Source organism: Diabrotica virgifera, chromosome 3 (genome assembly GCF_917563875.1).
Source record: "Diabrotica virgifera virgifera chromosome 3, PGI_DIABVI_V3a".
Lineage (NCBI taxonomy): Eukaryota > Metazoa > Arthropoda > Insecta > Coleoptera > Chrysomelidae > Diabrotica > Diabrotica virgifera.
This window is the reverse complement of record NC_065445.1, coordinates 68774376-68801750: the sequence shown is the minus strand read 5'-3', so window position 1 is coordinate 68801750 and position 27375 is coordinate 68774376. Positions and strand designations below refer to the sequence as shown.

Below are 27375 nucleotides of genomic sequence, written 5' to 3'. Positions count from 1 at the left end.
AAAACAGAAAGAAACGGCCACATACACGTTGCACAAAAACATATAAACTTTTTTCATGGTACGGGTGTCGATATCACCCGTCCATCCTTGGCCTAGTAACAACCTTAGGTCAGTCAGCTGTTGTTACTAGGCCAAGGATGGACGGGTGATATCGACACCCGTACCATGAAAAAAGTTTATATGTTTTTGTGCAACGTGTATGTGGCCGTTTCTTTCTGTTTTTTTGCTGTTTGCTGTTGTACGGAGGACTAAGTTAGCATTCACAATTTAAAAATCAAATTTACATTCCTAAGATGCACTTGTTTACACCTCTATGTAGCGGTACTTTTTTAGTATTTGACCATTAGCTCCGATGATGACGTTTATGTCGAAAGCGCTCAGCTAAGGAAACAAATTATTTACACACTTTGACATACTACATTTTCATTTTCCCTTATTCATTCAAGTGTGTACAAACTTATCAGTCTTTCAACTATAATTATAATAGTTCTGGCACAAAATTTTACTTACTTTGTTTCAAAGTTTTTATGGGTTCCATCTGATCCTGTTAGAACGTTGGTACCATAATCTCCTGTTGTAGCTACATTGTATCCCAAACTCGGATGATCCACAGGTTTCGTGTTAACGGGATACCTATTTCTATCATTATTTGTACCCGTAGAAGGAATATGAACGTCTGGTTTGTCAATATTCAAACTGGAATCACTAATGTGGTCCCCTTCTACGGTCTGACTATTAAAATTATTTAATGGTGCATCATTATTAAGAGATGAGCTTGAACCAACGATAGTTGAAGGTCTAGTAGGCTTAGGTTTGCTAATATGCAACTTAGCTGTCGTTGTGTCTAAAATCTCCCGCTGTTGGGGGCAAATACGTAAACCATTAAGTCGTATTATCTCCAACTTCGGGGGTATACCAATTGGGTTGTACTTTACAAAAAATCTTATTGATATTGGAGCTATTGCTTCAAGAACGTAGTCCGGATTCGAGATCCGGAATTCTATGTTGTCTGAAGAATATGTTTCTCCAAACCAGTTCTACAAAAGAAGGATTTTATTAGCTGTGCTATAATATTCAAAAGCTACTTTTCAAACCTCTAATAAATATTTAAATTTAACGGCAAGATGCTTCTCGGCATTCAAACCGATCAAATAAAAATACAATGCATGTAAATCAAAATGTAATTCCGTACAGGTTGGAATAAATTTTTTATCGAAGTTTAGGTCAAAACAAAAGATATTTTTAAGAAAGTATATGAATGAAATGAGAGGATCATTGTTTAAATAATTAAAAATGGGTAATTTTTGCTCAAAATTTACTTTTTTAAGTGCTGCTGTAATTCATGTTCATATTAAGGTTTTTACAATTTTTTTCTGCAAAGCTGAAGAAACAGTCTTTTATAAAGACTTACTAAATTAAATTTCACCTTTAATTTATTTAAATAATTGTAAATCAAAATTGAAAAACAAGTTTCCAAAAAATTTTTATTTGCATTATAAATAAGCACTATCAAACATTTTCTTATACATAAAAAGTTGCGCTATCATATCAGTATAAACTGAAAAAATAAATGGTTGATAAATATTGAGTAGTTTATGAGATATTTAATTTGTTTATACAAAATGACCATTTTTTCAATTGCAAAAACGCGGTTGTTGCCGATAGAGTAGACAAGTTTTTAAGATCTCATTTTCTTTTGCTGTTATGTATGTTTTCGATAAATGTATTGACAAATTAAAATTTCAATTAAACACTCCTCAAAAATGACGTTTGACAATTGGTGTAATTTGTTTAAAATTTGTTTTTTTAATAACATCGCCGGGATTAAAAATTTTTAAATTATTTTTCGATATTCGTGTTTCTGTTGGTTTTTGACTCATTCACAAAAGAAAAAAAATTTCTAGAACCATTTTTTTTTCGAGATAGTTTAAAAATTCATATTTTGTTTATTTATCAATATTAACATTTAAAAGTGCGTAAATACATCTATTAACCCTACTACTTAACAATGCCATTTATACACATAATAAAAATTCTAGAATATTTTGAAAAATAATGATTTTCATATTACCTTAAATGAAAAATTTTTGCCTGAAAATTGGCGGAGGAGTAGTTTGCGATATCTCCGTTAATAATGGGTCAATTTCAATGTTTTTTTTTTAATTTGGGGTATCATATAAAAATAATAACGTCTGCATGACCCTTTTTGCATTAAATATTCATTAATTTGTTATAAAAAATATTTTTTTCTAAAATTTTTTTCTCTAATATTGTGATAAATAAAAGTTGGCACCAAAGGTAACCACAAAACAGTATTAAAACAAATTTTTATTTTAAAAATCTAACAAAATAATAAAATTTTGTTAAAAAAACATAAAAACTTTTTCTTTGTACAAATCATTGGCAAAATCTCACAAAGTTAATGTGAATACAAAAGAAAATATATAAAAAAATGGAGGACAACCTCTATTATAGATCTATTATGTATATAAGTGAATAAAAATTAACAAATATATACACAATTTTTAGTGTACTACCTGTTATAAAGATTGTAAAATTAAATGTAAAATACAACATATACATATATTTTAAAATTGTACAAAGAAAAAGTCTTTTAGTTTTAAAAAAAGTTTTAAAAACAAATTTTTAATGCTAATTCAGTATTATCTTAATTTATCTTAAACTTAAATTTTTTATAAAAAATTTTTGTGTAAATTTTTATTTATCACACGTAGAGAAAAAAAATTTTTTTATAACAAATTGACGAATATTTATTGTAAAAAGTGTCATTTAGACGTTATTATTTTTATAGGCTGCCCTAAACTCAAAAAAAAAACATTGAAATTGGTCCATTATTAACGAATATATTGCAAAGTACTACTGCACCACTCTTCAGGCAAAAAGTTTTCATTTAAGGTCGCTAAGGAAATCATTATTTTTTAAAATACTCTAAAAATTTAACACTATGTATAAATGACATTGTTGAGTAGTAGGGTTGATCGACGTACTCACGCATTTTAAAATGTTAATATTGATAAATAAACAAAATATGAATTTTTAAACTTGGAAAAGCTATCTCGGCAAAAAATGGATCTAGAATTTTTTTTTATTTTGTAAGTGTGTCAAAAACTATCAGGAACACGAATATCGAAAAATAATTTCAAAATTTTTAATCATGGCGATGCTATTAAAAAAACAAGTTTTAAACAAATTACACCAATTTTCAACCACCATTTTGGAGGGGTGTTTAATTGAAATTTTGATTTATCAATACATCTGTCGAAAAAACACAAAAGAAATGGTAATTTTTTATAATAAACAAATTAAATATCTCATAAACTACTTAATATTTATTAACCGATTTTTTTTCGGTTTATACTGGTACCATAGCGCAACTTTTTTTGTAAAACATAATGTTTTATAGTGTTTATTTATAATGCAAATAATATTTTTTCGGAAATTTGTTTTTCAATTTTGATTTACAAATATTTAACTAAATTAAGGGTCAAAATTAATTCAGTAAGTCTTATATAAAAGATTGTTTCTTCAGCTTTGCCGAAAAAAATTGTAAAATCCTTAATAAAAACATGAATTACCTCAGCAGTTAAAAAAGTTAATTTTGTGCAAAAATTACCCATTTTTAATTATTTAAACAATGATCCCCTCATATGAATCATATACTTTCTTGAAAATATCTTTTGTTTGGACCTAAACTTTGATAAAAAAATTATTCCAACCTGTACGGAATTACATTTTGATTTTGTTTTATTTTATTGGGTAATACATGTCGTAGTTTCTTATGCCTGGTTGCACCAACATATCTTAAGCTTAAGATGTGCCTTAAGCTCAGCTTACGAAACATACGCGTTGCACCACTGAGTCTTAGATCAATTTTCAGCTTGCCACAATGTAATGTAATGGATTGCCACGTGGATTGCATTGATAAGAATCGAAAATTATGGTACAACGTAAGTCAGACTTAAGGCGGCCCTATCTATATGCTGAGCTGGGCTAAACTCGAGTCACAAAGTTTCACAAAAAAGCGAATATTTCGCGAAATGAACGTCAAATCGAAAAACTAAAAAATACATGTTCAATATTTTTCAAAAATCTATCGAATGATACCAAATACGACACCAGCGGAATGAGCGAGGGGGTAAATTTCAAATTTTAAATAGAAACCCCGTGATATTTCGCGAAATGAACATTAGATCGAGACACCAAACTCGACCTGCCACGGAGGTGGGGTGGGGGGTTACTTTAAAATATTAAATAGGAGCCCCCATTTTTTATTGCAGATTTTGATTCCTTACGTAAATATAAGTAACTTTTATTTGATACATTTTTTCGAATTATGGAAAAATGTCGCTATAATCGGAAAAAACGATTGTTGGAAATGGAAAATTAAATTAAATAATTGAAAGTCATCACTAAAATGGAAAAATTAAAAATTAACAAGGAAAAAATTTTCGTGGTTGGCTGTATACCATGTAATACAAAAAAACAGTAAAATCCTGTATAAAAGGTATATTTAAAAACCCTCAAAAGGGCCACATCAAAATCACATAACTAGTTTTCGACTGGTTTACCAGTCATCATCAGTGCTTACGTGCAATGTACATGCTAACCACCAAGATAGTATTTAACAAAAATATTAGCGTCAAAGCCCAGTAAAAGAAGTCCGTCTAGGAAACATTGGTTTAAAAAGCTACATAAAGTATGGATGTTTATAATATTAAGCTAATCTGCGAAAGTCGAAATTGATATCAAAGATATTGAAGAAGGATTGGCAAGAATAAAGATTGGAAAAGCGGGAGGTGCCGATGACATAGATCCGGAGATGATGAAGTACGTGGGAGAACGAGGCAAGCTTTGCCTACTGGAAATAATGAGGGAAGCATGGAGAACAGAAAAGATACCGGAAGACTGGGAAGAAAATTTATTGATACCAATACACAAGAAAGGAGATGAAGCCGAATGTGATAACTATAGGGCTATATGATTATCATCAGTGGCATATAAAGTCTACACCGGGATAATAGAAAGGAAGCTCAGGAAAGAACTGGAAGAAAAACTAGAAGAAGAACAAGCGGCTTTTAGGAAAGAAAGAGGAACAACAGATAATATATACATACTGAGAAATATAATTGAAAGGAAAACGAAATATGATAAGACTTATTTATTACGTTTATAGATATTAAAGCTGCTTTTGATTCTATAAATAGAGAAGTAATATGGTCAGTAATGGAAGATCTGCAAATCCCGTAAAAGATAGTAAGCGTGGTAAAAAGTACATATAGAAACGTACTTGCTAAAGTACAAATAAACGGAAACAGTTCGCCAATAATAAACCTAAGGAGAGGAGTAAAACAAGGGGACAGTCTCAGCCCAGTTTTGTTTATATTAGTAATGGATAGAGTAATGAAGAGCGCTAAAAGAAGGTCAAGGCAATTACAGTCAATAATAGGGTACAGGAATTTAGTACCAGTGAAAATGGAGGGATTATTATATGTAGATGACTTAGTAATAATAGCAGACAATAAAGAGAAAATGCAAAAATTAATCGATATCTGGGTGGAGGAAATAGAAAATTTGAAAATGGAGGTAAATGTAAAGAAAATGAAGACCAAATGAATACCTTGGAGTAATAATATCAGAGGATGGAAAGATAGATCAAGAAATCTCATACAGAGCGAAAAAAGCAAATAAGATCTACTATGCACTAAATAAAACAATATTTGGAAAGGAAGAAATAGATAAAGAAATAAAACTGAAGGTATACAACGCAATCTCTGTACCAATTTTAATATATGCAAGTGAGACATGGGTAAACAATGCAAAAATAGACAGTACAATAAACGCAGCGGAGATGAAGCAGCTAAGAAAAATAGCAGGAAAAACGAAATTGGACAGAATAAGAAATGAAGATATTAGACAAAGACTGAAACAGGGATCGATAATAACCAAGAGACAAAAAAGAAAATTAAAATGGTATTTACACATTAACAAAATGAACCAGGGAAGACTACCAAAGCAGGTGATGGAATCGAGAAGATATGGTAAAAGAAGGAAAGGGAGACCAAGGAAGAGATGGATTGATCAGATTATAGAAATTGGACAGGAAAAAGGAAAAACACATCAATAAATGAAAGAGTTAGCAAAGGACCGCAAGAAATGGAAGAGATGGATAGAAGATGAATAAAACCTCCGACGCCCCTGAGGGGCATAAGGAGTTTCGAGAAAGAAGAAGAAGAAGCTAATCTGCTCCAGGTAACATCTGAGATGTAGATTTGACTTGTTTACATGTTGAATGTATGACGGCAAGTGACCTTTTTGGTGACATTTTGGAAAAATTAACTTTTTTGTCTTTATTGCCTAATCTTTACAACCCAATAGATCCCCATAACGCTCGAGTAACTTCAAATTTAGCATCCTTGCCTCCCCTACTATAATAACAATTTTCGATGTTGCGAAATATAAAGGTAGGTACCACTTTACTGTTGAACGAAATTCATATTTTTTGACATAGGTACCTCGTATAAAATTAATAAAATTTGATATCTGATGGTTGAATCTTAGGTTTTAGACCATGCACAGCATTCTATGGAGAATAACTTTTTTCGTAAAATTGATAACAAAAAAGTTTCCCATATGGTTCCCATAAGTCATGCAAACATAGAAACTATACATATAAGTGCTCAATTTTTTTTTTAATTTTCAAGTTGTAATGTCAGATTCAGATTCAGCACAATCAAAAAGAAAATAAAAACATTTTTGATCAAAGTAAAATGATGAATTCACCGATATTTTTAAAATTATTTACCTATACAAAACAGCTTTTATTGGTTAAACAATTAATAAACAATTAGCGGCTAAATCTGTGGGTAGACATGGATTTACTTTAACATAAATATAAATTATCAAAAAAGGTTTTAGAAAAATATAAGCCTGTTTGATTTTTTCCGAAACAATGCAAATTTTTGATCTACATTGACTCCCCTAATTCTGATATTTTAAAAATAACTAATTCAAGTTTGTCAAATAGGCTAGCGGCAGGCACTCCCAAAATGACCAGGTACTGACCACGGAGAGGTGAACGGCCAATTTTAGACATACTGTATGTTTTTGACGGTACTGAAAACGAAAATGAGATTTATTTTGAATTTCATATGGGGGAACATTGTCAGAATCGCAATTTTACCCTAAAAATAAATAAAAATAAAATCATGTTTTTTGCGTTTACCTCGCTACAACTCTGTTCCATTTTAATATTTTTTTCTGAAATTTTTACACTATACATATAGCTCTAACATTTCTGAATACAACGATACCTGCTTCAAGCTCTAATTCTTATTCTGATAAAGGTTATGAATTTTTCAAAGGAAAAGGTGCGGATTTGTGCATTGCAAAGTTTAATCGCAAAAGTTAAGTGATGAAGTTTAAAATTTAGCATTTTAATCACGTTTATGTTAAAACAGAAAGTACAAAGAAGTTTTCTGGAAAAGTTTCGATCAAAATGTTTTATAGAAAAAAAAATATTGCAACTTTTATTATCGACTTATCGACATTAGAAATCCCTAATACATATAACGGTTATTTTTCGAGATACTGACCATGGGTGGTCAATGGCTAATTTTGGTCTTAGATTATGTTTTTGACGCTGCTGAAAACGAAAATGAAATTTATTTTAAATTTTAGGTGGGGGAATATTATCAAAATCGCAATTTTACCATAAATATAAAAAAAGTGAAATCACTTTTTTTGCGTTTAACTCGCTACAATTCTGGTCCATTTTATATTTTTTTCTAAGGTTTGTACACTATATGTTGCTCACTTTTTTGAAGACAACGGTATCTGTTTTAAGATTTTAGTCTTATCCTAGTAAAAGTTATGAATTTTTTAAAGTACAAGGCGCAGATGCCTGAATTGCAAAGTTTAATCGCAAAAGTTGAGTGGCAAAATTTAAAATTTATCTTATTAATCACATTTGTGTTAAAACAGAGTACAAAGAAATTTTTTGGAAAGTTTTAGTTACAAATGTTTAATAGAACAAAAAATGGCGCAACTTTTAATATAAACATTATACATCCTGAAAATAACGCTTATTTTTCGAGATACTGACCATGGGCGGTGAATGGCTGATGTTAGTCTTATTTTATGTTTTCTATAGTGCTGACAATGAAAAAGAGGTTTATTTTAAGTTTTATGTGAGGGAACATTGTCAAAATCGCAATTTTAACCTAAAAATGAAAAACAAAGTGAAGTCACGAATTTTTACGTTTAACTCACTACAACTCTGTTCCATTTTAATATTCTTTTCTAAAATGTCTACAGCATATATTTCTCACTTTTGTGAAGACTATGAAAGCTACTGTAGTCTTTCAGTCTTTTCTTCATAAAAGTTGAGTTGAATTTTCAAAAAGCAAAGGTGCAGATTCGTGAATTGCAAAGTTAAATCGCAAAAATTAAGTGACAAAATTTAAAATTTACCTATTTGATTACGTTTATGTTAAACCATAGAGTTCGAAGAAGTTTTTGGTCTAGATGTGTTATAAAAAAATATGGTGCAACTTTTAATTTTAAGAAAAACGTGGTTTAATTTTTTTTACTTTTAGGGCAAAATTTCGATTTTGACAATGTTCTCCCACCTAAAATTCAAAATAAACTTGATTTTCGTTTTCAGCACCATCAAAAACATAAATTAAGACCAAAATTAGCCATTCACCACCAATGATCAGTATCTCGAAAAATTAGCGTTATTTTGGGGATTTATAACGTAGATGTTAAAAGTTGCACCATTTGTTTTCTATAAATCATTTTGATCCAAAACTTTTCAGAAAACTTCCTTGTACTCATGTTTAATTTTTGAATTTGATTTAAAATCTATATTTCAATCAAAAATGAATAACCATTTTCAGTCTGGTGGGATGTAAAATAACCTTATGTTGTTTTATATGCCATTGGATTGAAAGTGTTTTATCTATATTTCAAATTTTGTCAGTCAAATTTTGCGATTATACTTTGCAATTCATGAATCTGCACCTTGTTCTTTTAAATATTTATAACTTTTACTAAAATAAAACAAAAAGCTTAAAGCAGAAACCATTGTCTTCAAAAAAGTGAGCGATATATAGTGTATAAACTTTAGAAAAAAATATTAAAACGGATCAGAGTTGTAGCGAACTAAACGCAAAAAAACGTGATTTTTCTTTATGTTTAGGGTAAAATAGCGATTTTGACAATGTTCCCCCACATGAAATTCAAAATAAACCTCATTTTGGTTTTCAGCACCATCAAAAACATACAGTACGACTAAAATTGGCCATTCACCTCTCCGAAAGTATCTCGAAAAATAAGCGAGTTTTGGGGGTGTTTCGCTCATCTAAAAAATATTAGTAACAATGTAAAGTAAATTTAAATACCTACATACCCCCAACAGTTCAGCCTTCCTATCCAACTTCACGGTAAGCCATATTCCGGTAAGTTTTTCGGTAGTATAGATTTTCATAACTCCAAACCATTTGCCAACTTCCTTCTGAGGTTCGTAATAAAATACCCTTGGGCATGGTGACAAAAATGGATCTGGTACTTGGGTAACTATATCTTTCAACACACATGTTAATATCAGAAGATGTAGATGCATTTTAATAGATCAGTAATCTGCAAATTAAAATACGTTAAATTTTTCGAAAACAGATTAGTCCAGTTACTCACGGTTTTTGCTCCAAATTTTAAAGAACCGCTTAGAATGATATTAAATTTGGCTAGCATGTCAAAGAAAAAGTGATATTGTGCCGATGTGTGATTTTGCTCTGAGGGTGAGATTCACCCCTTCTCGAATTTTAAGTAAGTTTTATTCTATAGCGTTTTTCTACGTTGTTATATAGCTAAGTCAATACTTTTCGAGTTATTTGCGAACAAATATGTTCATTTTTCAACAACAAAAAAACACATTTTTAGACGGTTTTTCGCAAATAACTCAAAAACTAAGTATTTTATCAAAAAAACAGCCTTAGCAAAAATATAGCTTATAAAAAAGTGAAAAAAATGTGTATGTGTGAGGTCTCTAGTCCAGTAGAAAAAGAGTTGTAGCTAATGAAAAATAGGTTCATATTCGTCAAATTCCAAATCGAGTATTCCAAGGTGAAATAACCAAAAAATTAAGCACATTTTTGAGAAAACTCATTAAAACTTTTTTAAAGTGTTTAAAGAAAGTTTTATTTTTGTTTTTTGAGAAAGTTTCTAGCATCAAAAGTAAATAAGTTACGCTCAAAATAAAGTTGGTCGTTACCGCTTCACAAGTTACTTTACTTATATATCTATTATTATATGATCTGTAAGTTTTGTCGGCTTAAAGTGCTTATTTTTGAAAAAATTTGGTTTCGAAGTAAAATTCTTTTAATTATTAATTTTGAAAAAAATGTTTTTTTTCAAAATAGCTCAAAAAGTATTATTGATACCAAAAACCTTAGAGTAAAAAAATGTAGGTTTTGATTTTCTGAATATTTTGGATTTTTGTTTTTCTGTAAGACAAAGATATGGCTGGTCAAAATTTGCATACACTTGTGATTAGTGACTTGTTCAAGCCCTTTCAACTACTGCCCTTTCAAAAATAAGCACTTTGAACCGGAAGCAGTAACGAATAATTTCATTGGGGATGCTAATCAGTAGTACATTGGAGACCACGCGAGCACAGTCTTAGTAGAGGAAGACCAAAAAAATGATGGATAGACGGCATTAAAGCAAAAATAGGGAGAAACTGGCACCAAATAGTACAAAACAGAGAAGAATGGAGAACTCGTGAGGCCTTTGTCCAGGAGTGGATGCAAACGGGCTGAAGAAAAAGAAGATTATCAATTAAAATAAAACGTTTTTTAGTACGTTATACAGGAATATATACTAAATTTACAATCAAGATGCAGTAGAAATAAACAAACCAAGACACATTAAATACTACTAGGAGCACTCCCGAATGCATATTTACAGATGCTCCTATACTACGGCACCAGAGTGCTGAAATCGGTAAGCCTTTGATATACACTATTCCGCTACAAATCCTCATTGATTTCGGTACCTATATTAAATGATAAGACATCTATTAAATTATGGTGTCTAAGTTTTTATTGCAATTTATATTATTGTAAGTATTGTATATTTATATTTCAATTTATTGCTTGAAAAACAGGAATAGAAATGTCTTTTTTTCTGAATTTCTTTGGCACAGCCAATTAGCCAGACTTGTTTGTGATTGCAGATTCATGGTCATAAATCTCTTATTGCATAACATAAGTACTACAATATTATTTTTATAGATACACAGGTACATTTTGTTGTTTAATTTAATTTTTTTTTATAGAAATGTCGAAATTTTTATTAGAAATGTCTAAACTGCAATAAACCTAGCATATTTAAGAATGTGTTTTTTGACCCTAACCCGAGAAACAAATAAAACAAGAATTACAAAAAACACCAATGAATAAAAAAGAAATAAATAGTTTTTATTTTTATTTATTTATAAGTACCTACAGATATAATTACTCGTATACAGTGCGTCCAGATATAAAATATCGCATAAATTCATTATTAGCTAAATAAACAACATTATTAGAAATTACCGAAACAGTTCGATTTTTGATCTTAATTTATGATTTTTTGGCACATATATATCATACTAGTGACGTCATCCGTCTGGACGTGATGACGTAATCGATATTTTTTTAATGAGAATAGGGGTCGTGTGCTAGCTTATTTGGAAGGCAATTCAATTTTATATTCAATAATGTAAACATTAACATAATTATTTATACAGGGTGTCCAAATTTTTTTTATATTATATTAATTGACACAAAAAGACGAATGTGCGTAATTTATTTAATTCAAAATACATTTTACGGTTGTCGTAAAACAGGAATAAAATTTTTATTTGACAAATAAACATTGATTTTCGCTTAAATTAAATGTTCAAACTGTCAAGAGGCAGGTGGGTGGCAGCTTAAACATTGAATTTAAGCAAAAAATAATGTTTATATTTGAAATAAACATTTTATTTCTGTTTTCTGGCAGAAGTAAAATGTATTTTGAATTAAATAAACTACGCACAGTCTTCTTTTTGTGTCAATTAATTTAATTTAAAAATTGTTTTTGCACATGCTGTATAAATAATTATGTTAATGTTTATATTACTGGATAGAGAATTAAATTGCCTTTCAAATGAGCTATCACACGACCCCTATCCTTATTGAAAAAATCATCGATAACGTCATCACGTCCAGACGGATGACGTCACTAGTATGATATATGCCAAAAAATCATAAATGAAAATCAAAAATCGACCTGTTTCGGTAATTTTTAAAAATGCTGTTTATTTAGATAATATTGAATTTATGCGTTACTTTATGGACGCACTGAATACGAGTAATTAATATATCTGTACTTATAAATAAATAAAAATAAAAAATATTTATTTTTTTTATTCGTTGGCGCTTTTTTATAATTTTTGTTTTATTTGTTTCTCGGGTTAGGGTCAAAAAAACACTTAAGTATGCTAGGTTTATTGCAGTTTCGACATTTCTATTCCTGTTTTTCAAGCAATAAATTGAAATATACAATACTCACAATAATATTAATTGCAATAAAAACTTGGGGTATCCAACTATGGGGATGTACAAAAAAGACAAACTTGAAAATAATACAGAGTTTTCAAAACAAAGTATTAAGGGGCATAGTTAATGCACCCTGGTACATCCGTAATGACGACCTCCACAAGTATCTACGAATGGAGCCCGTCGACAAAGAAATCAGAAAACACGCAGATTGTCCTGAAAAAGACTTCTTCTCCACGAAAATATTGAGGCCATCCAGCTCCTGGACAACTCAAACCAGAAAAGAAGACTGAAGAGGACCAAACCTCACGAGTTGGTGTAGTGCGACAAAGCTAATAGCGGAGCATTGCGCGACTAGTGTGCAAGCAACGTTTTGGTGCAGTGCGTGATAAAGTACTTACTTACTTACTAGCCAACGCCCACCCTTGGCATGTTAGCCATTTGGCGGCGCGCTGACCAGTATTATACTGGTCAGCGCGCCGCCAAATGGCTAACATGTTTATAATAGTCTATAATAGACGAGCCGTTTCTCGTAGGCGATCTTCATCCTCCTCGGGTGGGTCTGTTATCAGGGCTGGGCACTCTGGGAGGTGAGCAGCATCCATCTGGGGCTGATTACATAGTGAACAGTTGTCATTTTCACGGACGCCGATGCGATGTAGATGGGAGGCCAGGTAGTCATGCCCCGTAGTTGTTCTGAACTCGGCTACACTGATGGGTCTCGGCAAGTTGTGAGGGATTGGTGACTCGATTAGGTGGGCCCAAGATTTTCCAGCACCGGCTTGTATTTGCTGGTCTTTTATCTTCGCTTTGATTCCTCTTTTAACGGTGGACTTTGCTGATGTGTACGATTGGAAGCTAGGGGGCTGTGGAAGAGTAGTGCCTTCTTTTGCAAGTTCATCCGCCGCTTCATTCCCTTCAACATCGACATGACTAGGGATCCATTGTAAAGTAATCAGCCACCCTTTTTCCAGCAAGTTCGATAGTTGGACGCGGCAAGAAGTGCGTGATAAAGTGAAAAGCAGCGCTTTGTGTGATAGTGCGCAAGCAAAAAGTGCCCCACTAATAATAAAGTCAACTAAGAAGACATCAAAGGGTGACTCTTAGATATTAAGTAGTTAGTAAGATAAGATAGATAAAAAGTTACTCATTGGTCAAAGACCAGATTGTAGCACTTAGCAAATAAATAAAAAAAAACTTGGGCACCATAATTTAGTAGGTGTCTTATAATTTAATAGGTGCCTAAATCAATGACGGTTTGTAGCGTAATAGTGTATTTCAAAGGCTAACCGATTTCAGCACTCTGGTGCCGTAGTATAGGAGCATCTGTAAATATGCCTCCCGAATCATAATAATTTACAATGTATATTACATTGTAAATTATGATTCAGGAGTGCACTTAGTAGCATTTAACGTGTCTTGGTTTATTTATTTCTACTGCATCTTGATTGTAAATTTAGTATAGTATTGTTAAATATTATTAATGACCCTTAGATATACAGGGTGTCCCGAAAAGATTGGTCATAAATTATACCACAGATTCTGGGGTCAAAAATAGGTTGATTGAACCTCACTTACCTATATACAATAGTGCACACAAAAAAAGTTACAGCCCTTTGAAGTTACAAAATGAAAATCGATTTTTTTTCATATATCGAAAACTCTCAGAGATTTTTTATTGAAAATTGACATGTGGCATTTTTACGACAGCAATATCTTAAAAAAAAAATTAAGTAAAATTTGTGCACCCCATACAAATTTTATGGGGGTTTTGTTCCCTTAAACCCCCCCAAACTTTTGTGTACGTTCCAATTAAATTATTATTGTGGCACTATTAGTTAAACACATTGTTTTTAAAACTTTTTTGCCTCTTAGTACTTTTTCGATAAGCCAGTGTTTATCGAGATATTTTGAATATTTGTCGAATCCACCACATATTTGTATATGGTTAAGTACGGTTATAGAGACCTGTTAATAATCTGAAAATTTATTTATAATTTACATTTTTAGGTATATTTTGAAAAAGAAGCTACATCTCGATAAAAGGTGACTTATGAACAAAAGACTAAGAGACAAAAGTTTTAAAAACACTGTGTTTAACTAATGGTACCACAATAATAGTTTAATTGGAACGTACACAAACATTAGGGGGGTTTAAAGGAACAAAACCCCCATAAAATTTTTACGTAAATATATTGAAAAAGAAGCCGCATCTCAATAAAAACTGGCTTATCGAAAAAATACTAAGAGGCAAAAAAGTTTTAAAAACGTTGTGTTTAACTAATGATACCAGAATAATGAATTAATTGGAACGTACACAAAAGTTTGGGGGGGTTTAAGGGAACAAAATCCCCATAAATTTTTTATGGGGTGGACAAATTTCACTATAATTTTGTTTTAAGATGTTCCTGACATAAGAATTATACATGTCCATTTTCAATAAAAAATCTCTAATAGTTTTCGATATATTGAAAAAAATCGATTTTCATTTTGTAACTTCAAAGGGCTGTAACTTTTTTTGTGAGCACATTTGTACTAAGGTAAGTTAGGTTCAATCGAACTATTTTTGACCCCAGAATGTGTGGTATAATTTATGACCATTCTTTTCGGGACACCCTGTATATGTAATAAAACCAAATGACACTATTTTCTTATAAAAAATTGTGATCCACTTTATTTCTCGGTAGCAGATGATTTAGATATGTTTTTAAACCAACAAAGACGTATGAAAATTTCTCATTCGTTGTGGAAAATTGTTTTATTTTTGTAATAATGATAATGTAATCGATTCGTTGGAATATTGGACTAGTGGACGAATCCGACAAAATGATATAATATTTTTATGATGAATATCCAAAGAGTATCTATTCGAAATGGAAAAAACCGAATATCTACAAGTAGAGTAAAAAGCTTATTGTTATCTCCCCCTTCACTCTCCTCTATCTTTTCTCCTTCGTAAGGATGTAGTGGCTCATGTAATTTGTTTGGCTATTTCTGTCCAATTATCCCATATTAATATTTCAATCAACGTTATAAGTGATTAGTGATTAAGGGAACAAAACCCCCATAAAATTTTTATGGGGTGCACAAATTTCACTATAATTTTTATTTAAGATATTCCTGCCCTAAGAATTCCACATGTCCGTTTTCAATAAGAAACCTCAAATAGTTTTCGATATATTGGAAAAAATCGATTTTTATTTTGTAACTTCAAAGGGCTGTAACTTTTTTTATGTGCACATTTGTACTAAGGTAAATTAGGTTCAATCGAACTATTTTTGGTCCCAGAATATGTGATTAAATTTATGACCTGTATTTTTGTTACACCCTGTAGAGATAGATTTTATATACATATAGGTAGATAGATTCAAAGAGGGCTTTTTGGCCTATTGCACTGAGACCTTTTCAGATCTATAGTGGTCCAATATATCATATAGATAATATATTGGATTAAATAGATTAGATAAATAAGGGTACAAACCTGTCGTTTAAAATTAAACATAACACAACACTTTAACATAACAACACACTTGTCACAATGATGTCGTAGACACATTAGAAATCCATCATACTTCATTAGTGACTGATTCCATGTTGTAATAGGATCCAAGAATACTACGTTGATTAAAATCGAACTTGTTTCCAAATAAAAGAAACGGAAAATCCCAAATATGATGGACATAGGTACATATAATTTTTATAGTTAATATACTTATTTACAAGAAAAATAAACATATTTACATTCAAAGCTCGATATTTGTAAAAAAAGGTGTAAAAACATAATAGGCCTGGATCCCGCGTACCAAAAAAAAGTTTATTCATAACAAGCTGAAAATTTGTTAATAGCTTAACAGTGTCTAGTCGGAAGATGAAATGGGTATGAACTAAGTAGAAGAGAATGGATTTGAAGCTCCAACCATAGAGAAAGTTCTCGAAGCTATTAAGGCTCAGAAAAACAACAAAGCTCCGGGAGTTGACGAAATACCAGCAGAACTGTATAAGGTAGGTGGCGACCACCTAGCAAGTCACATCCACTCGCTCATCAAAGACATATGGCAAGAAGAGAAAATACCCGACGACTGGAAGAAAAGCATAGTATGCCCGATCTATAAAAAAGGAGACAAACTCCAGTGCAAAAACTACCGTGGAATCTCTCTACTATGTAAAGCATGTAAAGTCCTCACGTATATTATAAACCAGCGGCTCCAACAGCTAGCAGAAAATATTATTGGAGAGTATCAGACGGGCTTCCGACGGGGAAGATCGACACTGGATCAAATATTTACAGTCAAACAGATCTTGAGCAAAGCATGGGAACACGATGTTGATGTTCACAACGTGTTTGTAGACTTCAAACGGGCATACGACTCAGTCAAAAGGAACAAACTATACTATATATTGGCTGAATTGGCAATACCACACAAGCTAATAAGACTCATTAAAGCCGCAATGGATGAAACTCAGGCATGTGTACGAATACAAAACCACCGGACAGAATTTTTCAACCTTTCGCAGGGACTAAAGCAGGGAGATGGGCTGGCCCCAACATTGTTTAACCTGGCACTGGAGTATGCGGTTAGGCAAATGCAAACTGGACGAGGAAATCTACTGACCAACCGAACGGTTCAACTGGCCGCTTTTGCTGATGATATTAATATTATGAGTAGAACATCAACAGGAGCACAGGAAACATATGCAGAGTTAAAAACACAAACAAAAAGCTAGGTCTGGAAATTAACACAGAAAAAACAAAAATAATGGCTCAGACGAGAAGAAATATAGTCCCAGAAAACATTATACATGAAGATGACATTGATACGGTTGAAAAGTTTACATACCTGGGAGTAGAAATACTTATACGCCGACGGATCAGAAGATGGAGAAATACGGAAGAGAATAACGCAGGCAAACAGAGCTTATTTTGCCCTCTCCCATAAATTTCGGTTTAAAAGTGTCCACCGTAATACAAAGATGAGAATCTATAAAACCTAAATTGGGCCAATAACATGCTATGGCAGTGAAGCCTGGGTCCTGAAAGAAACATCCAAAAACAAACTCGACACATTCGAAAGGAAAGTACTTAGGAGAATACTAGGACCTGTGAGGTAAAACGGAATCTTCAGAAGTCGATACAACAACGAGCTTTATCAACTTTATAAGGAAACGCCCCTGTCAGACTTCATTAGAATACAAAGATTGCATTGGGCCGGACATGTGATAAGAATGGGAGAGGATTGGCTACCAAAACGAGCACTGAATGCTAAAATGCAAGGAAAGAGACCGGTTGGAAAGCCAAGAAAGCGCTGGGAAGACACAGTAAACAGCGACGCACAAGCCCTTTTAGGAGTCCGTGTATGGAGAAGAGCAGCCATAGACAGGCAAGGGTGGAGGCAAAAAATAAAGGAGGCCAAGGCTCAATTTGGGCTGTAGTGCCGTAGAAGAAGAAGTCTAGTCGGACAAACTTTGATGTACGGGAACACTGGAACAGGGGAAGTCTTAATTATTGTGGAACAGGTTACAGGTTTCGAACGTCAAACTACCAAAACGTCCCATGTATTTTGTCGGACAGAACACCAACATACTTCCTGTCATTTGACATGTTCTACATGCGTCAGACTTATTAAAATACCCAACATATTTGTCGGACAAACATTTTTTCATATGTATATTATATAAAGTTTGCTATTGAATAAACTTAAAAACAACCTGCTAGTTTTCACAACCATAAACTTATCAGCATGACACGTTCCCTGTTCCACAATTAAAATCACGTTCCACAATTAAAACTTCCCCTGTTCCAGTGTTCCAATACATCAAAGTTTGTCCGACTAGATACCGTTAAGCTATTAACAAATTTTCAGCTTGCTATTAATAAACTTTTTTTGATACGCGGGATCCCGGCCTATAATCATAATAATTATTTTATGGCTATCGATTTGATAATCTGAGACACAACTGTCTACACCACAATCACAATAAAAATGCACTAGAAATAAACAAAATCATGATTTCGAAGTGCTCTTCGAACATTCAACGTGTCTTGATTTGTTTATTTCTATACAGTAGTGCATTTTTATTGTGATTGCAGTGTAGACAGTTGTGTCTCAAATTAGCGAATCGACTATACCAAAATGTTCGTAATGAAAATCTGAACAACTTTTTTGTTTAAATTTTTTTTATTACACAGGGGGAACACGTAGATAAATAAGAAAAAAGCAAAAATTTTGATTTTATAATTTTAATAAAATTTTATATTTAACTCGCGATGTAGACCAGAAAATAAAGCAATAAACCTACCAAATTTTTGCAGTTTGATTGCAGATTTAAAGATGAACCTCAATGAAACTTTTTGCATTCGATTTGTAAGAGCCTTAGAAAACTTTGTGTACAAAAACTATGATAACGAAATGAAAAGTGAAAGGAAAATACATTTTCCAAAATGCATTTCGCAGTGATGAAAAATGATAAATTTGTAATTCGGAAATAATTGACGAATAGGAGTTCATCAGATGACTGATACTGGTACTCGAAGGTTTTTGAGCTCATTGACAAGACTAAGACTATCATGACAGCGATGGTATCATAGGCACTTGGGGCCCATAATGGGCCTCCTCTGGAGTTTTATGGAAATTTGATACAAAATCACTGCAAAGTCATTACTCGGGGGGTTTTTAGTAACGCTGATCACAAAAAATATCATGACGACGATGGTCTCCATATGATCTTATAACATAAACTTATTAAACATTTGTCAAAGTTCATAGAAATATCTATCAAATAAGCCCCCGAAAAAGTTGATAGCATTAAAATTTATGCACCAAAAATGTTTCAAAATGTATCTTTTAAAAATGTTTCCAAAATATGTTATTGTTTTTTTGTAAATAACTCCGTCAATTTTTAAGATATCAGGTTCACCTAAAAACTAGTTAAAAGTTGATTCCAAGAGCTATTAAAAAACGTTGAAATTAGTCTTTTAAACCTCTTAGTTTTTTAAAAATAAAAGGTTAAATGGCCCCGGTTACATGGTTCTCGCAGCAAAATTGAAATTTTAAACGTTTCTATCTCGGTTATTTTTTACTCTACGGAAACAGCAAAATCGGTTAAGTATTTGGAACAGAAAAAACTAAGATTTAGTTGTATATAATTTTTTACATATATTGAGTATTTTTGGAGTTATTATAAAAAAAATGAAAAGTACGATAATTTTAAAAATTCTGATTTTTTTAAATTATATCTTTTTTTTTTCAAAAATATGCATTCTAAACCGGTCAAAATTGTTGAAATCATTAACAATGTTAACCTAAAGAACTTGTGAGGATTACTACAAATTTTAATTTTTGTGGAAATGGCGTATGTTTTATTTTTCACTTTTTCCCAAAACAATCTAAAGGGTTCTCTTATTTTCATCATAACTTGCTTAATTTTGATGCTGTTAACTTCTACTTGAGCTCATTTGATAGGTATTCTGAAGTACTTTGACAAGTTTTTAACAAGTATATTCTATAAAATGCATCGTTTTCCCGTTATGTAAGCTTGTATAATTAGATTTGAGTACTCGTCGAAAAAAATATACATTCAATTACCTATAACTCACTTTGAAATAACATTAGTTTAGTTCTTTAAGTGGGGAGTGTATTAAATTTTTTATTATCTTTAATTTTGGTAATAATAGCTTTTTTAGAAAAACTTCTAGTTTTTGAGTAATACGTGAAAAACAGCTTTAAAACATGCATTTTTTAAGAAAAAATAAAATTTTTGATATTTAATAACTCAAAAAGGATTGATTTATGTTAATAACTTTATATAACAAATTTAGCTTAGAAGTTGCCCCTCTATCGATTTCTGGTGTTATTTTTAATAAAAAAAAATTCACCTCCGAGAAGGGGTGGCATCCACCCCAAGGGTAAAAGCACAAGTTAGCATCATATTACCTTTGTTCCTTGAAGTATCTTCTAACTATTCACCAATTTTCATGAAAATCGATAAAGATTCAACGAAATCTGAGGTGAAAACCTTCAGTGACTCCACTACAACGCCCTTTTCATTTATTAGAAATAATGTGATAAGTCTTTTATTCTTAATAATTAGCCCTTTTCAGTTATTACAAATAATGTGGTAACTCTTTTATTATTATTAATTAATTAATAAATAACAATAAAGGAGTTATCGCATTATTCGTAATAAATGAACAGGGCGTTGGGTATCTGTGGTTTGAGAAAAAAAATTTCAATTAAAAGCATGTAATTGCATATTAAAACATAGTTTTTAATTAATTCCAAACAACTTTTCATAATAATAATTTTCAATATTGTGAAATATAAGGTACTCTTGATCGAAATTCATATTTTTGATACTCATAAGATTGACAAAATTTTATGTTTGGTTGCATTTTAGGTTTTAGAAGCATTTTATAAAGAATAATTTTTTTTCGTAAAATTAATAATAAAAAAGTTTTCCATATGGTTCCAAGTTACGCAGACACAACGTCTTAATTATTTTCTTTTTTTTTTTTCAAAATAAATTGTAAATTCTGGATTTTATTAGAGGAAACCCGATTATAATTATTTAAAATGAATTATTATTATTCTATGCAATGATTATGATACCATTTTCACAATTAATTTAATTTCCACACCACTTAAAATAACAACAAATAAAAAAGATAAAATATTTTTTACACGAAAACAAAAGTTTAAAATCAGGGCAGAACAAACCCTACGGATATTGCAATAACAGTCGTAGGTAATTATTAAGACCAATATAAAATAAAATTTTAAACCTTTCACTGCATGAAACCACCCATTCACCAGTAACAGTAAATAATGTTTGTGACAAATAAACGCATAGACGAGAAGGGAAAAGATACTCAAGTCAAATACATAATCATAATTCATAGAGTATTTGTTTACTTAAGGGGGATTATCATAAATTCGAGTGAAAGATCCACTTTATACGATTAAATCTGCTTGATCCAGCAATAAGTCGTGTTTTTGTTGGAGTAAAACTGCTAAGTTGCGTTTTATGGGTGTTAATTTATGTTTCTACTCGTCAAGGAGTGTGATTTGATGTTTATTTCACTATTTTGAGTGTCGCTTTAGTTTACAACATAAAATCGATTGGATGGCATGCCAAGCGTAATTCAATCTACTTCGAAGAAAAAAAAAGAATGTGTGTGTACTTTGTACGCACGTAAGAAGTTATACTTCTATTATATGATTATATGATTATAGACGAAATTAATATACTTTTTATTTATATTTTATTTAAATATTAAATTAATTTATACTTACTACTTCTCAAACATTTTTATTAAAACAGTGCCAAAAATTAAAATAATAAAAAAATAAAACACACACATTACACATTAAAAATGCCACAAATGATTTCTGAATATTAATTGTTGGAAATTTTTTTAACTAAATACGTATTTTCTGAAAATAAAATTATATAATAAATATATTTACAATCATAAAATGTATAAAAAAAAAATAAAAAAATAAAAGTTTCTATTGGGATTCGAACCAACTTACCACGCGGCTGGTATTTGCGTTGTATTGGGATTCACTCGCATTAAAACTTCGCCACAGAGACAGCTTGTCATTATGTGCGAAGATCCTCTAACTAAACAGATTAACCTTTTGACATTTTTAACTTATGTAAATCAAATTATTTTGATTTTGAATTGAAATGATTTAGAATTGAAAAAATACAACAAAACATAGAGTAAGAAAACAATATATTAGGTGAATATTGATAGAAATTTTGATGGTAATCAAATTATGTAAATAAAAGTATTACATACTACTTATGTATTTTGGTAGGTTCAAGGTAGGTATCGGAGCCCGTATAACGACTAATAAATTTCGCAATCACTTGCGTCGTGCAAAGTGGCTATGTTCAAATATCATAACAAAATTTGATCAACTATTTATAAAAGACTTACCAGTGAAAGATTCTTTAGCTTTGAATAAGCGAGATCTGCGGCACTCATACTAGTCACAGTTTGATGAGCTTTCACATTGGCATGCAACAATCATCTCTTCTATGTAAATAAGTCCAAAAATATAATATGAAAACTATTTAAAAAGGCAGTATAACCATTAACTAACTTTTTGTTTGTTGTTTCTCTTCCTACAAATTTTAAAACGCAACAAGCATACATTATAACCAAACCACAGTCCCACAGCTGTGCCACAGCTGTGCCACAGCTGCCATATTGGATAATTTTTGTCATGTCATTTGAACATCCAATCAGAACAAAGTTATAATGCGCATGCGCCCGGTCGCTAGGTTTTACCATATAAAATTTCACCGTCATTACGCCCGTAAAGAAGTATAACTTCAAAAATTAGGAAGGAAGAACAAAATATAATATATTTTTGACGGAGTAAGTTCATGATTTCAGGATAATGATTTTTTCAGTAATAACACAATATTTGATTTTTGAGATTTCTCTAGCTGTTTATGAAATAATTAAAATTGTATATAAAAAATGATTATCTCATTTAAAATAAATATTTCTTATTTACCAAACCTTCGGTTTGGCGCCCCTTTGGGGTACGCCCGCGTGCGCCGCACGCGTTGCACGCCCGGTTACCGGGGCCCTGGTCTGGAGTTTTATGGAAATTCGATACAAAATCGGTGCAAACTCTTTACTCGGGGGGTTTTAGTAACGCTGAACGCAAATATCACGAAGGCGATGGTCTCCGATGCACCTGGTGACCAGGACGAGGACTGTTTTCTAGAGTTTTTTGAAGATTAGATACAAAGTCGTTAGTGTAAAGTCTTTAATCGGGGCGTTTTTGGGGTCGCTGATCACGAATATCATGATGGCGATGGCCTCCGACGCACTCAGTGGCGGATCCAGACATTTGCCTTGAGAGGGGAATTTGCCTTAGGGGGGAACTTCCAATGAAACACCAATCAAAAGATATAAAAAAGATAAACCCAAACTACATAAAAGACATAAATATCTAACAACTTATATGCATTAAGTTCCCTTAACTTTTCTAACTAGCGTGTTTATGGGGTTGAATTTGTCTGTCTGTGGTTTAAGTATCATGTCAGCTAATATATTTTTATCTTTAAACAATTTTTTCTTTAATTTTGGATCTTGTTAGGGGGGAGATTTCTCCATTTTTCCTCCCCGTAGATCTGCCACTGGACGCACTTGGTGACCAGAACAGACCTCGTCTCCTGGAGTTTTGTAGAAATTCGATACAAAATTAGTGCGTGCAAACTCGTTACTTAAGTGTTTTTGGGGATCGCTGAATACGAATATTATATCATTAATGGTCTCCGATACACCTAGTGCCCAGGAGGGGACTCGTCTACAGTAGTTTTATGGAGATTTGATACAAAATCAGTTGATCGTGCTCATAAGGATGCCTTGGAGACCACCACCGACATAATATTCGTGTTCAGCGATCCAACAGTCATCCGAATAACGTATTTGCACTGATTTTATATAGATTTTCTACAAAACTCCAGGAGCTGGAGCCCCTTCTGGTCACAAGCAGGGCCGGATTTACCACTAGGCCGACAAGGCACTGGCCTAGAGCGCCAAATTTGTTAGGGCGCGGAACGGGTGGATTTTATTCGTATTGCCTAGCTCCGGGTACACGCTGGCACAGTTTACCACACATTAATAGTTTAATCCACACAGTTAAATCCATTAGCTCCTCTTGGTAGCCATGAACATTTAGGACTGTTTGATCAAGGCAACTTTTTAGGTTTAATACAATTTTTATCCGAGGTTGACCCCTTTCTTGCAGAGCATTTGAAAGTATAATATGGCGATGGAGGTTCAGGTACAACTTCATACATTTCCAAATCTACATGAAGAAGTGATCCTTCTTATGGCTGAAAATGTTCGAAGACAAATACTAAATGAAGCTAACGAAGCAAAATATTTTGGGATTGTGGTAGACTCCACTTTAGACATATCTCATATTGACCAATTTACGTTGGTAATACTAAGGTATATAACTACGGATGGCATACCCGTAGAACGCTTTTTGTGATTTGCCTAAAGTCAGACATAAAGCTGAAGAGATAGTAAATGCTATTATCGATGTTTTTCATAAATTCGATTGGGATATCACAAAATGCCGTGGTCAGTCATATGACAATACCAGTAATATGGCAGGGATATACTCAGATGTTCAAGCCAAAATCAAAAAACTATGTCCTCAGGCTGAGTATGTCCCATGTGCCGCTCATTCCTTAAATCTGCTAGGATCTGTGGCCGTTAGTTCATGTGTCGTTGCTGTTTCTTTTTTTGGTCTACTTCAAGAACTGTACAATTTTTTCACAAGTTCAACACATCGATGGGAGCTTTATTTCAACCACAAATTGTCTGTGGTACTTCAAAGCCTATCTAAAACACGTTGGTCAGCGAGAAACGATGCTTGTCGAGCTCTGAAAGAAAATTTGCCGGCAATTACAGAAACTTTGAAAGTAATACAGAATGACAGGAACGAAAAACCTTCATGCCGAAGTGATGCATCTTCTCTAAGATTAAACCTTGAATCACTAAAGACAGCATTTTTGTCCACATTTTGGTGTATCGTTTTAGAACGATTCCAAAAAGTCAGTACTAAGCTTCAGTATGAAACTATAACTTTATTTGGCTGGTTTTTTTTTGGTAGAGCTTAGAAATGATTTTTGGCGATTAGAAACCTTGGAATCAGGAAAGTCTGGTTTGACTGAGTACAAACAGAGCCGAATTTAAGCCTGTGGGGGCCCCTGGGCAGAATTGGTGTGGGGGCCCTACCTCCTACCATTAAAATAATATTGATCTACTTTTATAGATATAATTTTAAATAATAAAAAGTACAAGAGCTGTAACTTGTTACAGTAAAATACTAAAAATAATAGTAAGATGTATGGTTAAAGTCCGGGAACTTTTCGAGATATTTTAATTAAAAATTTCTTGATTATGTGGGACATAAGTTGCATTTAGACATCGTGGCCAATGCTCATTGTAGAGAGATGAGTCTAGCACTCTTGGCCCATCATAAACCGAAGTCGATTTTTAATTAACTTAAATTTTAAGAATGATCTCTAACCACTGCAGTTAGTTAGCACCAGACTGTAGCACCAGACCTAAATATTAACAAAGTGTCACCTCAACATTTGGAAAAGCATCATTCATATTCTTTTTTTAACAGTTGGTACATTTGAAATTCTTTGCTTATATTTGATGAGCTGATTTCCTCTTTAAATGAATTAAAGAATCTTACAAACTGTACCAGATGGACACATAAGTTTTCATCTAAATCATTGCTATAAATGTTGGTAAGCTTTAGTGAGTGAGCTTCAATTTCATTCAGAGTTAAATTTTCCAATTTTCCAAAATGATGTAAAAATCCAAAATTGGAATGGATGGAATCCTATGCAGAAAGCCTCTGACTTAGACGTAATCTATAATACCGATAAAATTTTGAGTTCTAAACTTCCCCGATGTTCTCATATCTTTCGAAATTGTCACGTCTTGACTGTAAAATTTGTATAAGTGATCTAAGTGCTGCCACTCCTGAATTAAGGTCAATATTTGGATCTTGAAGAATACGACTTGTGCTGTTTGTCCTCCCTGATATCCTCTCTGTTTCCAGTAAACACATTCGATTATAGGTACAACAAACCATTTGCAATGAGTTTTAGATTGTTGCTCATAGTCTTCCTAAATTTTGGATATTGCTCCTTTAATCTGAATATAACCTTTAACTAGTTCTTTTGCGGCATTACCTCGATGACCATCTAGTAGTATTTGCTCTTTTAGGAACAATAATATTTTTGGCACGGTCTGTATTGCTGTCGCTTTAAGACGCAGCTTTAAAACATTATGTTAAGTTGGATCTATATGTAGAGGATGTGAAAAATATATATAAGCTAGTTCTTCTAAGAAATTAAAGAATGCGGTGCTATGCTAATGCATGATAACACTCAGTTGCAGCTTTTGAAACTAAATTTAGAGAGTGGGCGACACAAGGAATCCACAACTCCAAGATGTTAAGGTACGTATCCATACGTGGGTGCTCCGTGCTCGGTGTAGCAGCTCCACATAGTAGATAGGGTAGCAGCACCATTTTTGGCCATCTTAAGGAATTTCTTGGCCTTAATAAATCATTAAAAATCAAAAATTAGAGCTGCGGACTTGTAATTGAGCAAACGTATGACGTTAACTTTGTTTGATTTAATAGCCACTTACGTTTGAAGTTAAATTATAAGGACATTTTGTTAGGTATTTTTAATTCAGAAAGCATATAAAAACTAACTTTGTACCATTTGTGACCACTTTGCTCCTAATGTGGTTTATTCAGAAACCATTTGTGGCCATTTGTTTAATTCTACATAGATAAGGATGATAGTTTCTAGTATTTTTAGTTACCTAACACATTTTTTTACTAAAGGTAAAAAAATTATATTTAATTACTAGAAATGTTAATAAAATTACATGAAAAGGATAGTAGTTTTAATAAAAAAAATTGTTATTACAACAGTTTTAATCAACACGAATTACTAAAATTTATAATATTTATTGATCTCTTCAACAAAAAAGTAACCCCTTGAATTTTTTTTAAAGGTGGTTGAATTTCTTCCATTACCTCATCCTTTTCATACCAAATTTCATCCTTTTTTTGTGGCCACTTCCAATCATTCCCATAGTTTTCCATTGTGCTGATTAAAACCTTGCCATTTTTTTCGTCAGTAATTATTCCTGGGAAAAACTTACTTTCGTACTGTACAATTACGTATGTAGATACTTTGT

The 27375-nt window shown here is 32.1% G+C and overlaps 1 protein-coding gene across 3 annotated transcripts in view; it reads right to left on the bottom strand.

The window, feature by feature from the left end:
- LOC126881115 (prothrombin-like) overlaps positions 1-16362 on the bottom strand; it is a 131132-nt gene extending 114770 nt beyond the window's left edge. For all 3 annotated transcript variants that reach the window (XM_050645166.1, XM_050645168.1, XM_050645169.1), the window contains exons 1-3: positions 16084-16362; positions 9431-9660; positions 511-1037 (exon numbers count right to left, since the gene is read on the bottom strand). In XM_050645166.1, the coding sequence (XP_050501123.1) occupies positions 511-1037; positions 9431-9643 (740 nt within the window). In that variant the 5' untranslated portion in view covers positions 9644-9660; positions 16084-16362. The remainder of the gene's footprint in view (positions 1-510; positions 1038-9430; positions 9661-16083) is intronic.
- Between the last annotated feature and the right edge of the window lie 11013 nt (positions 16363-27375).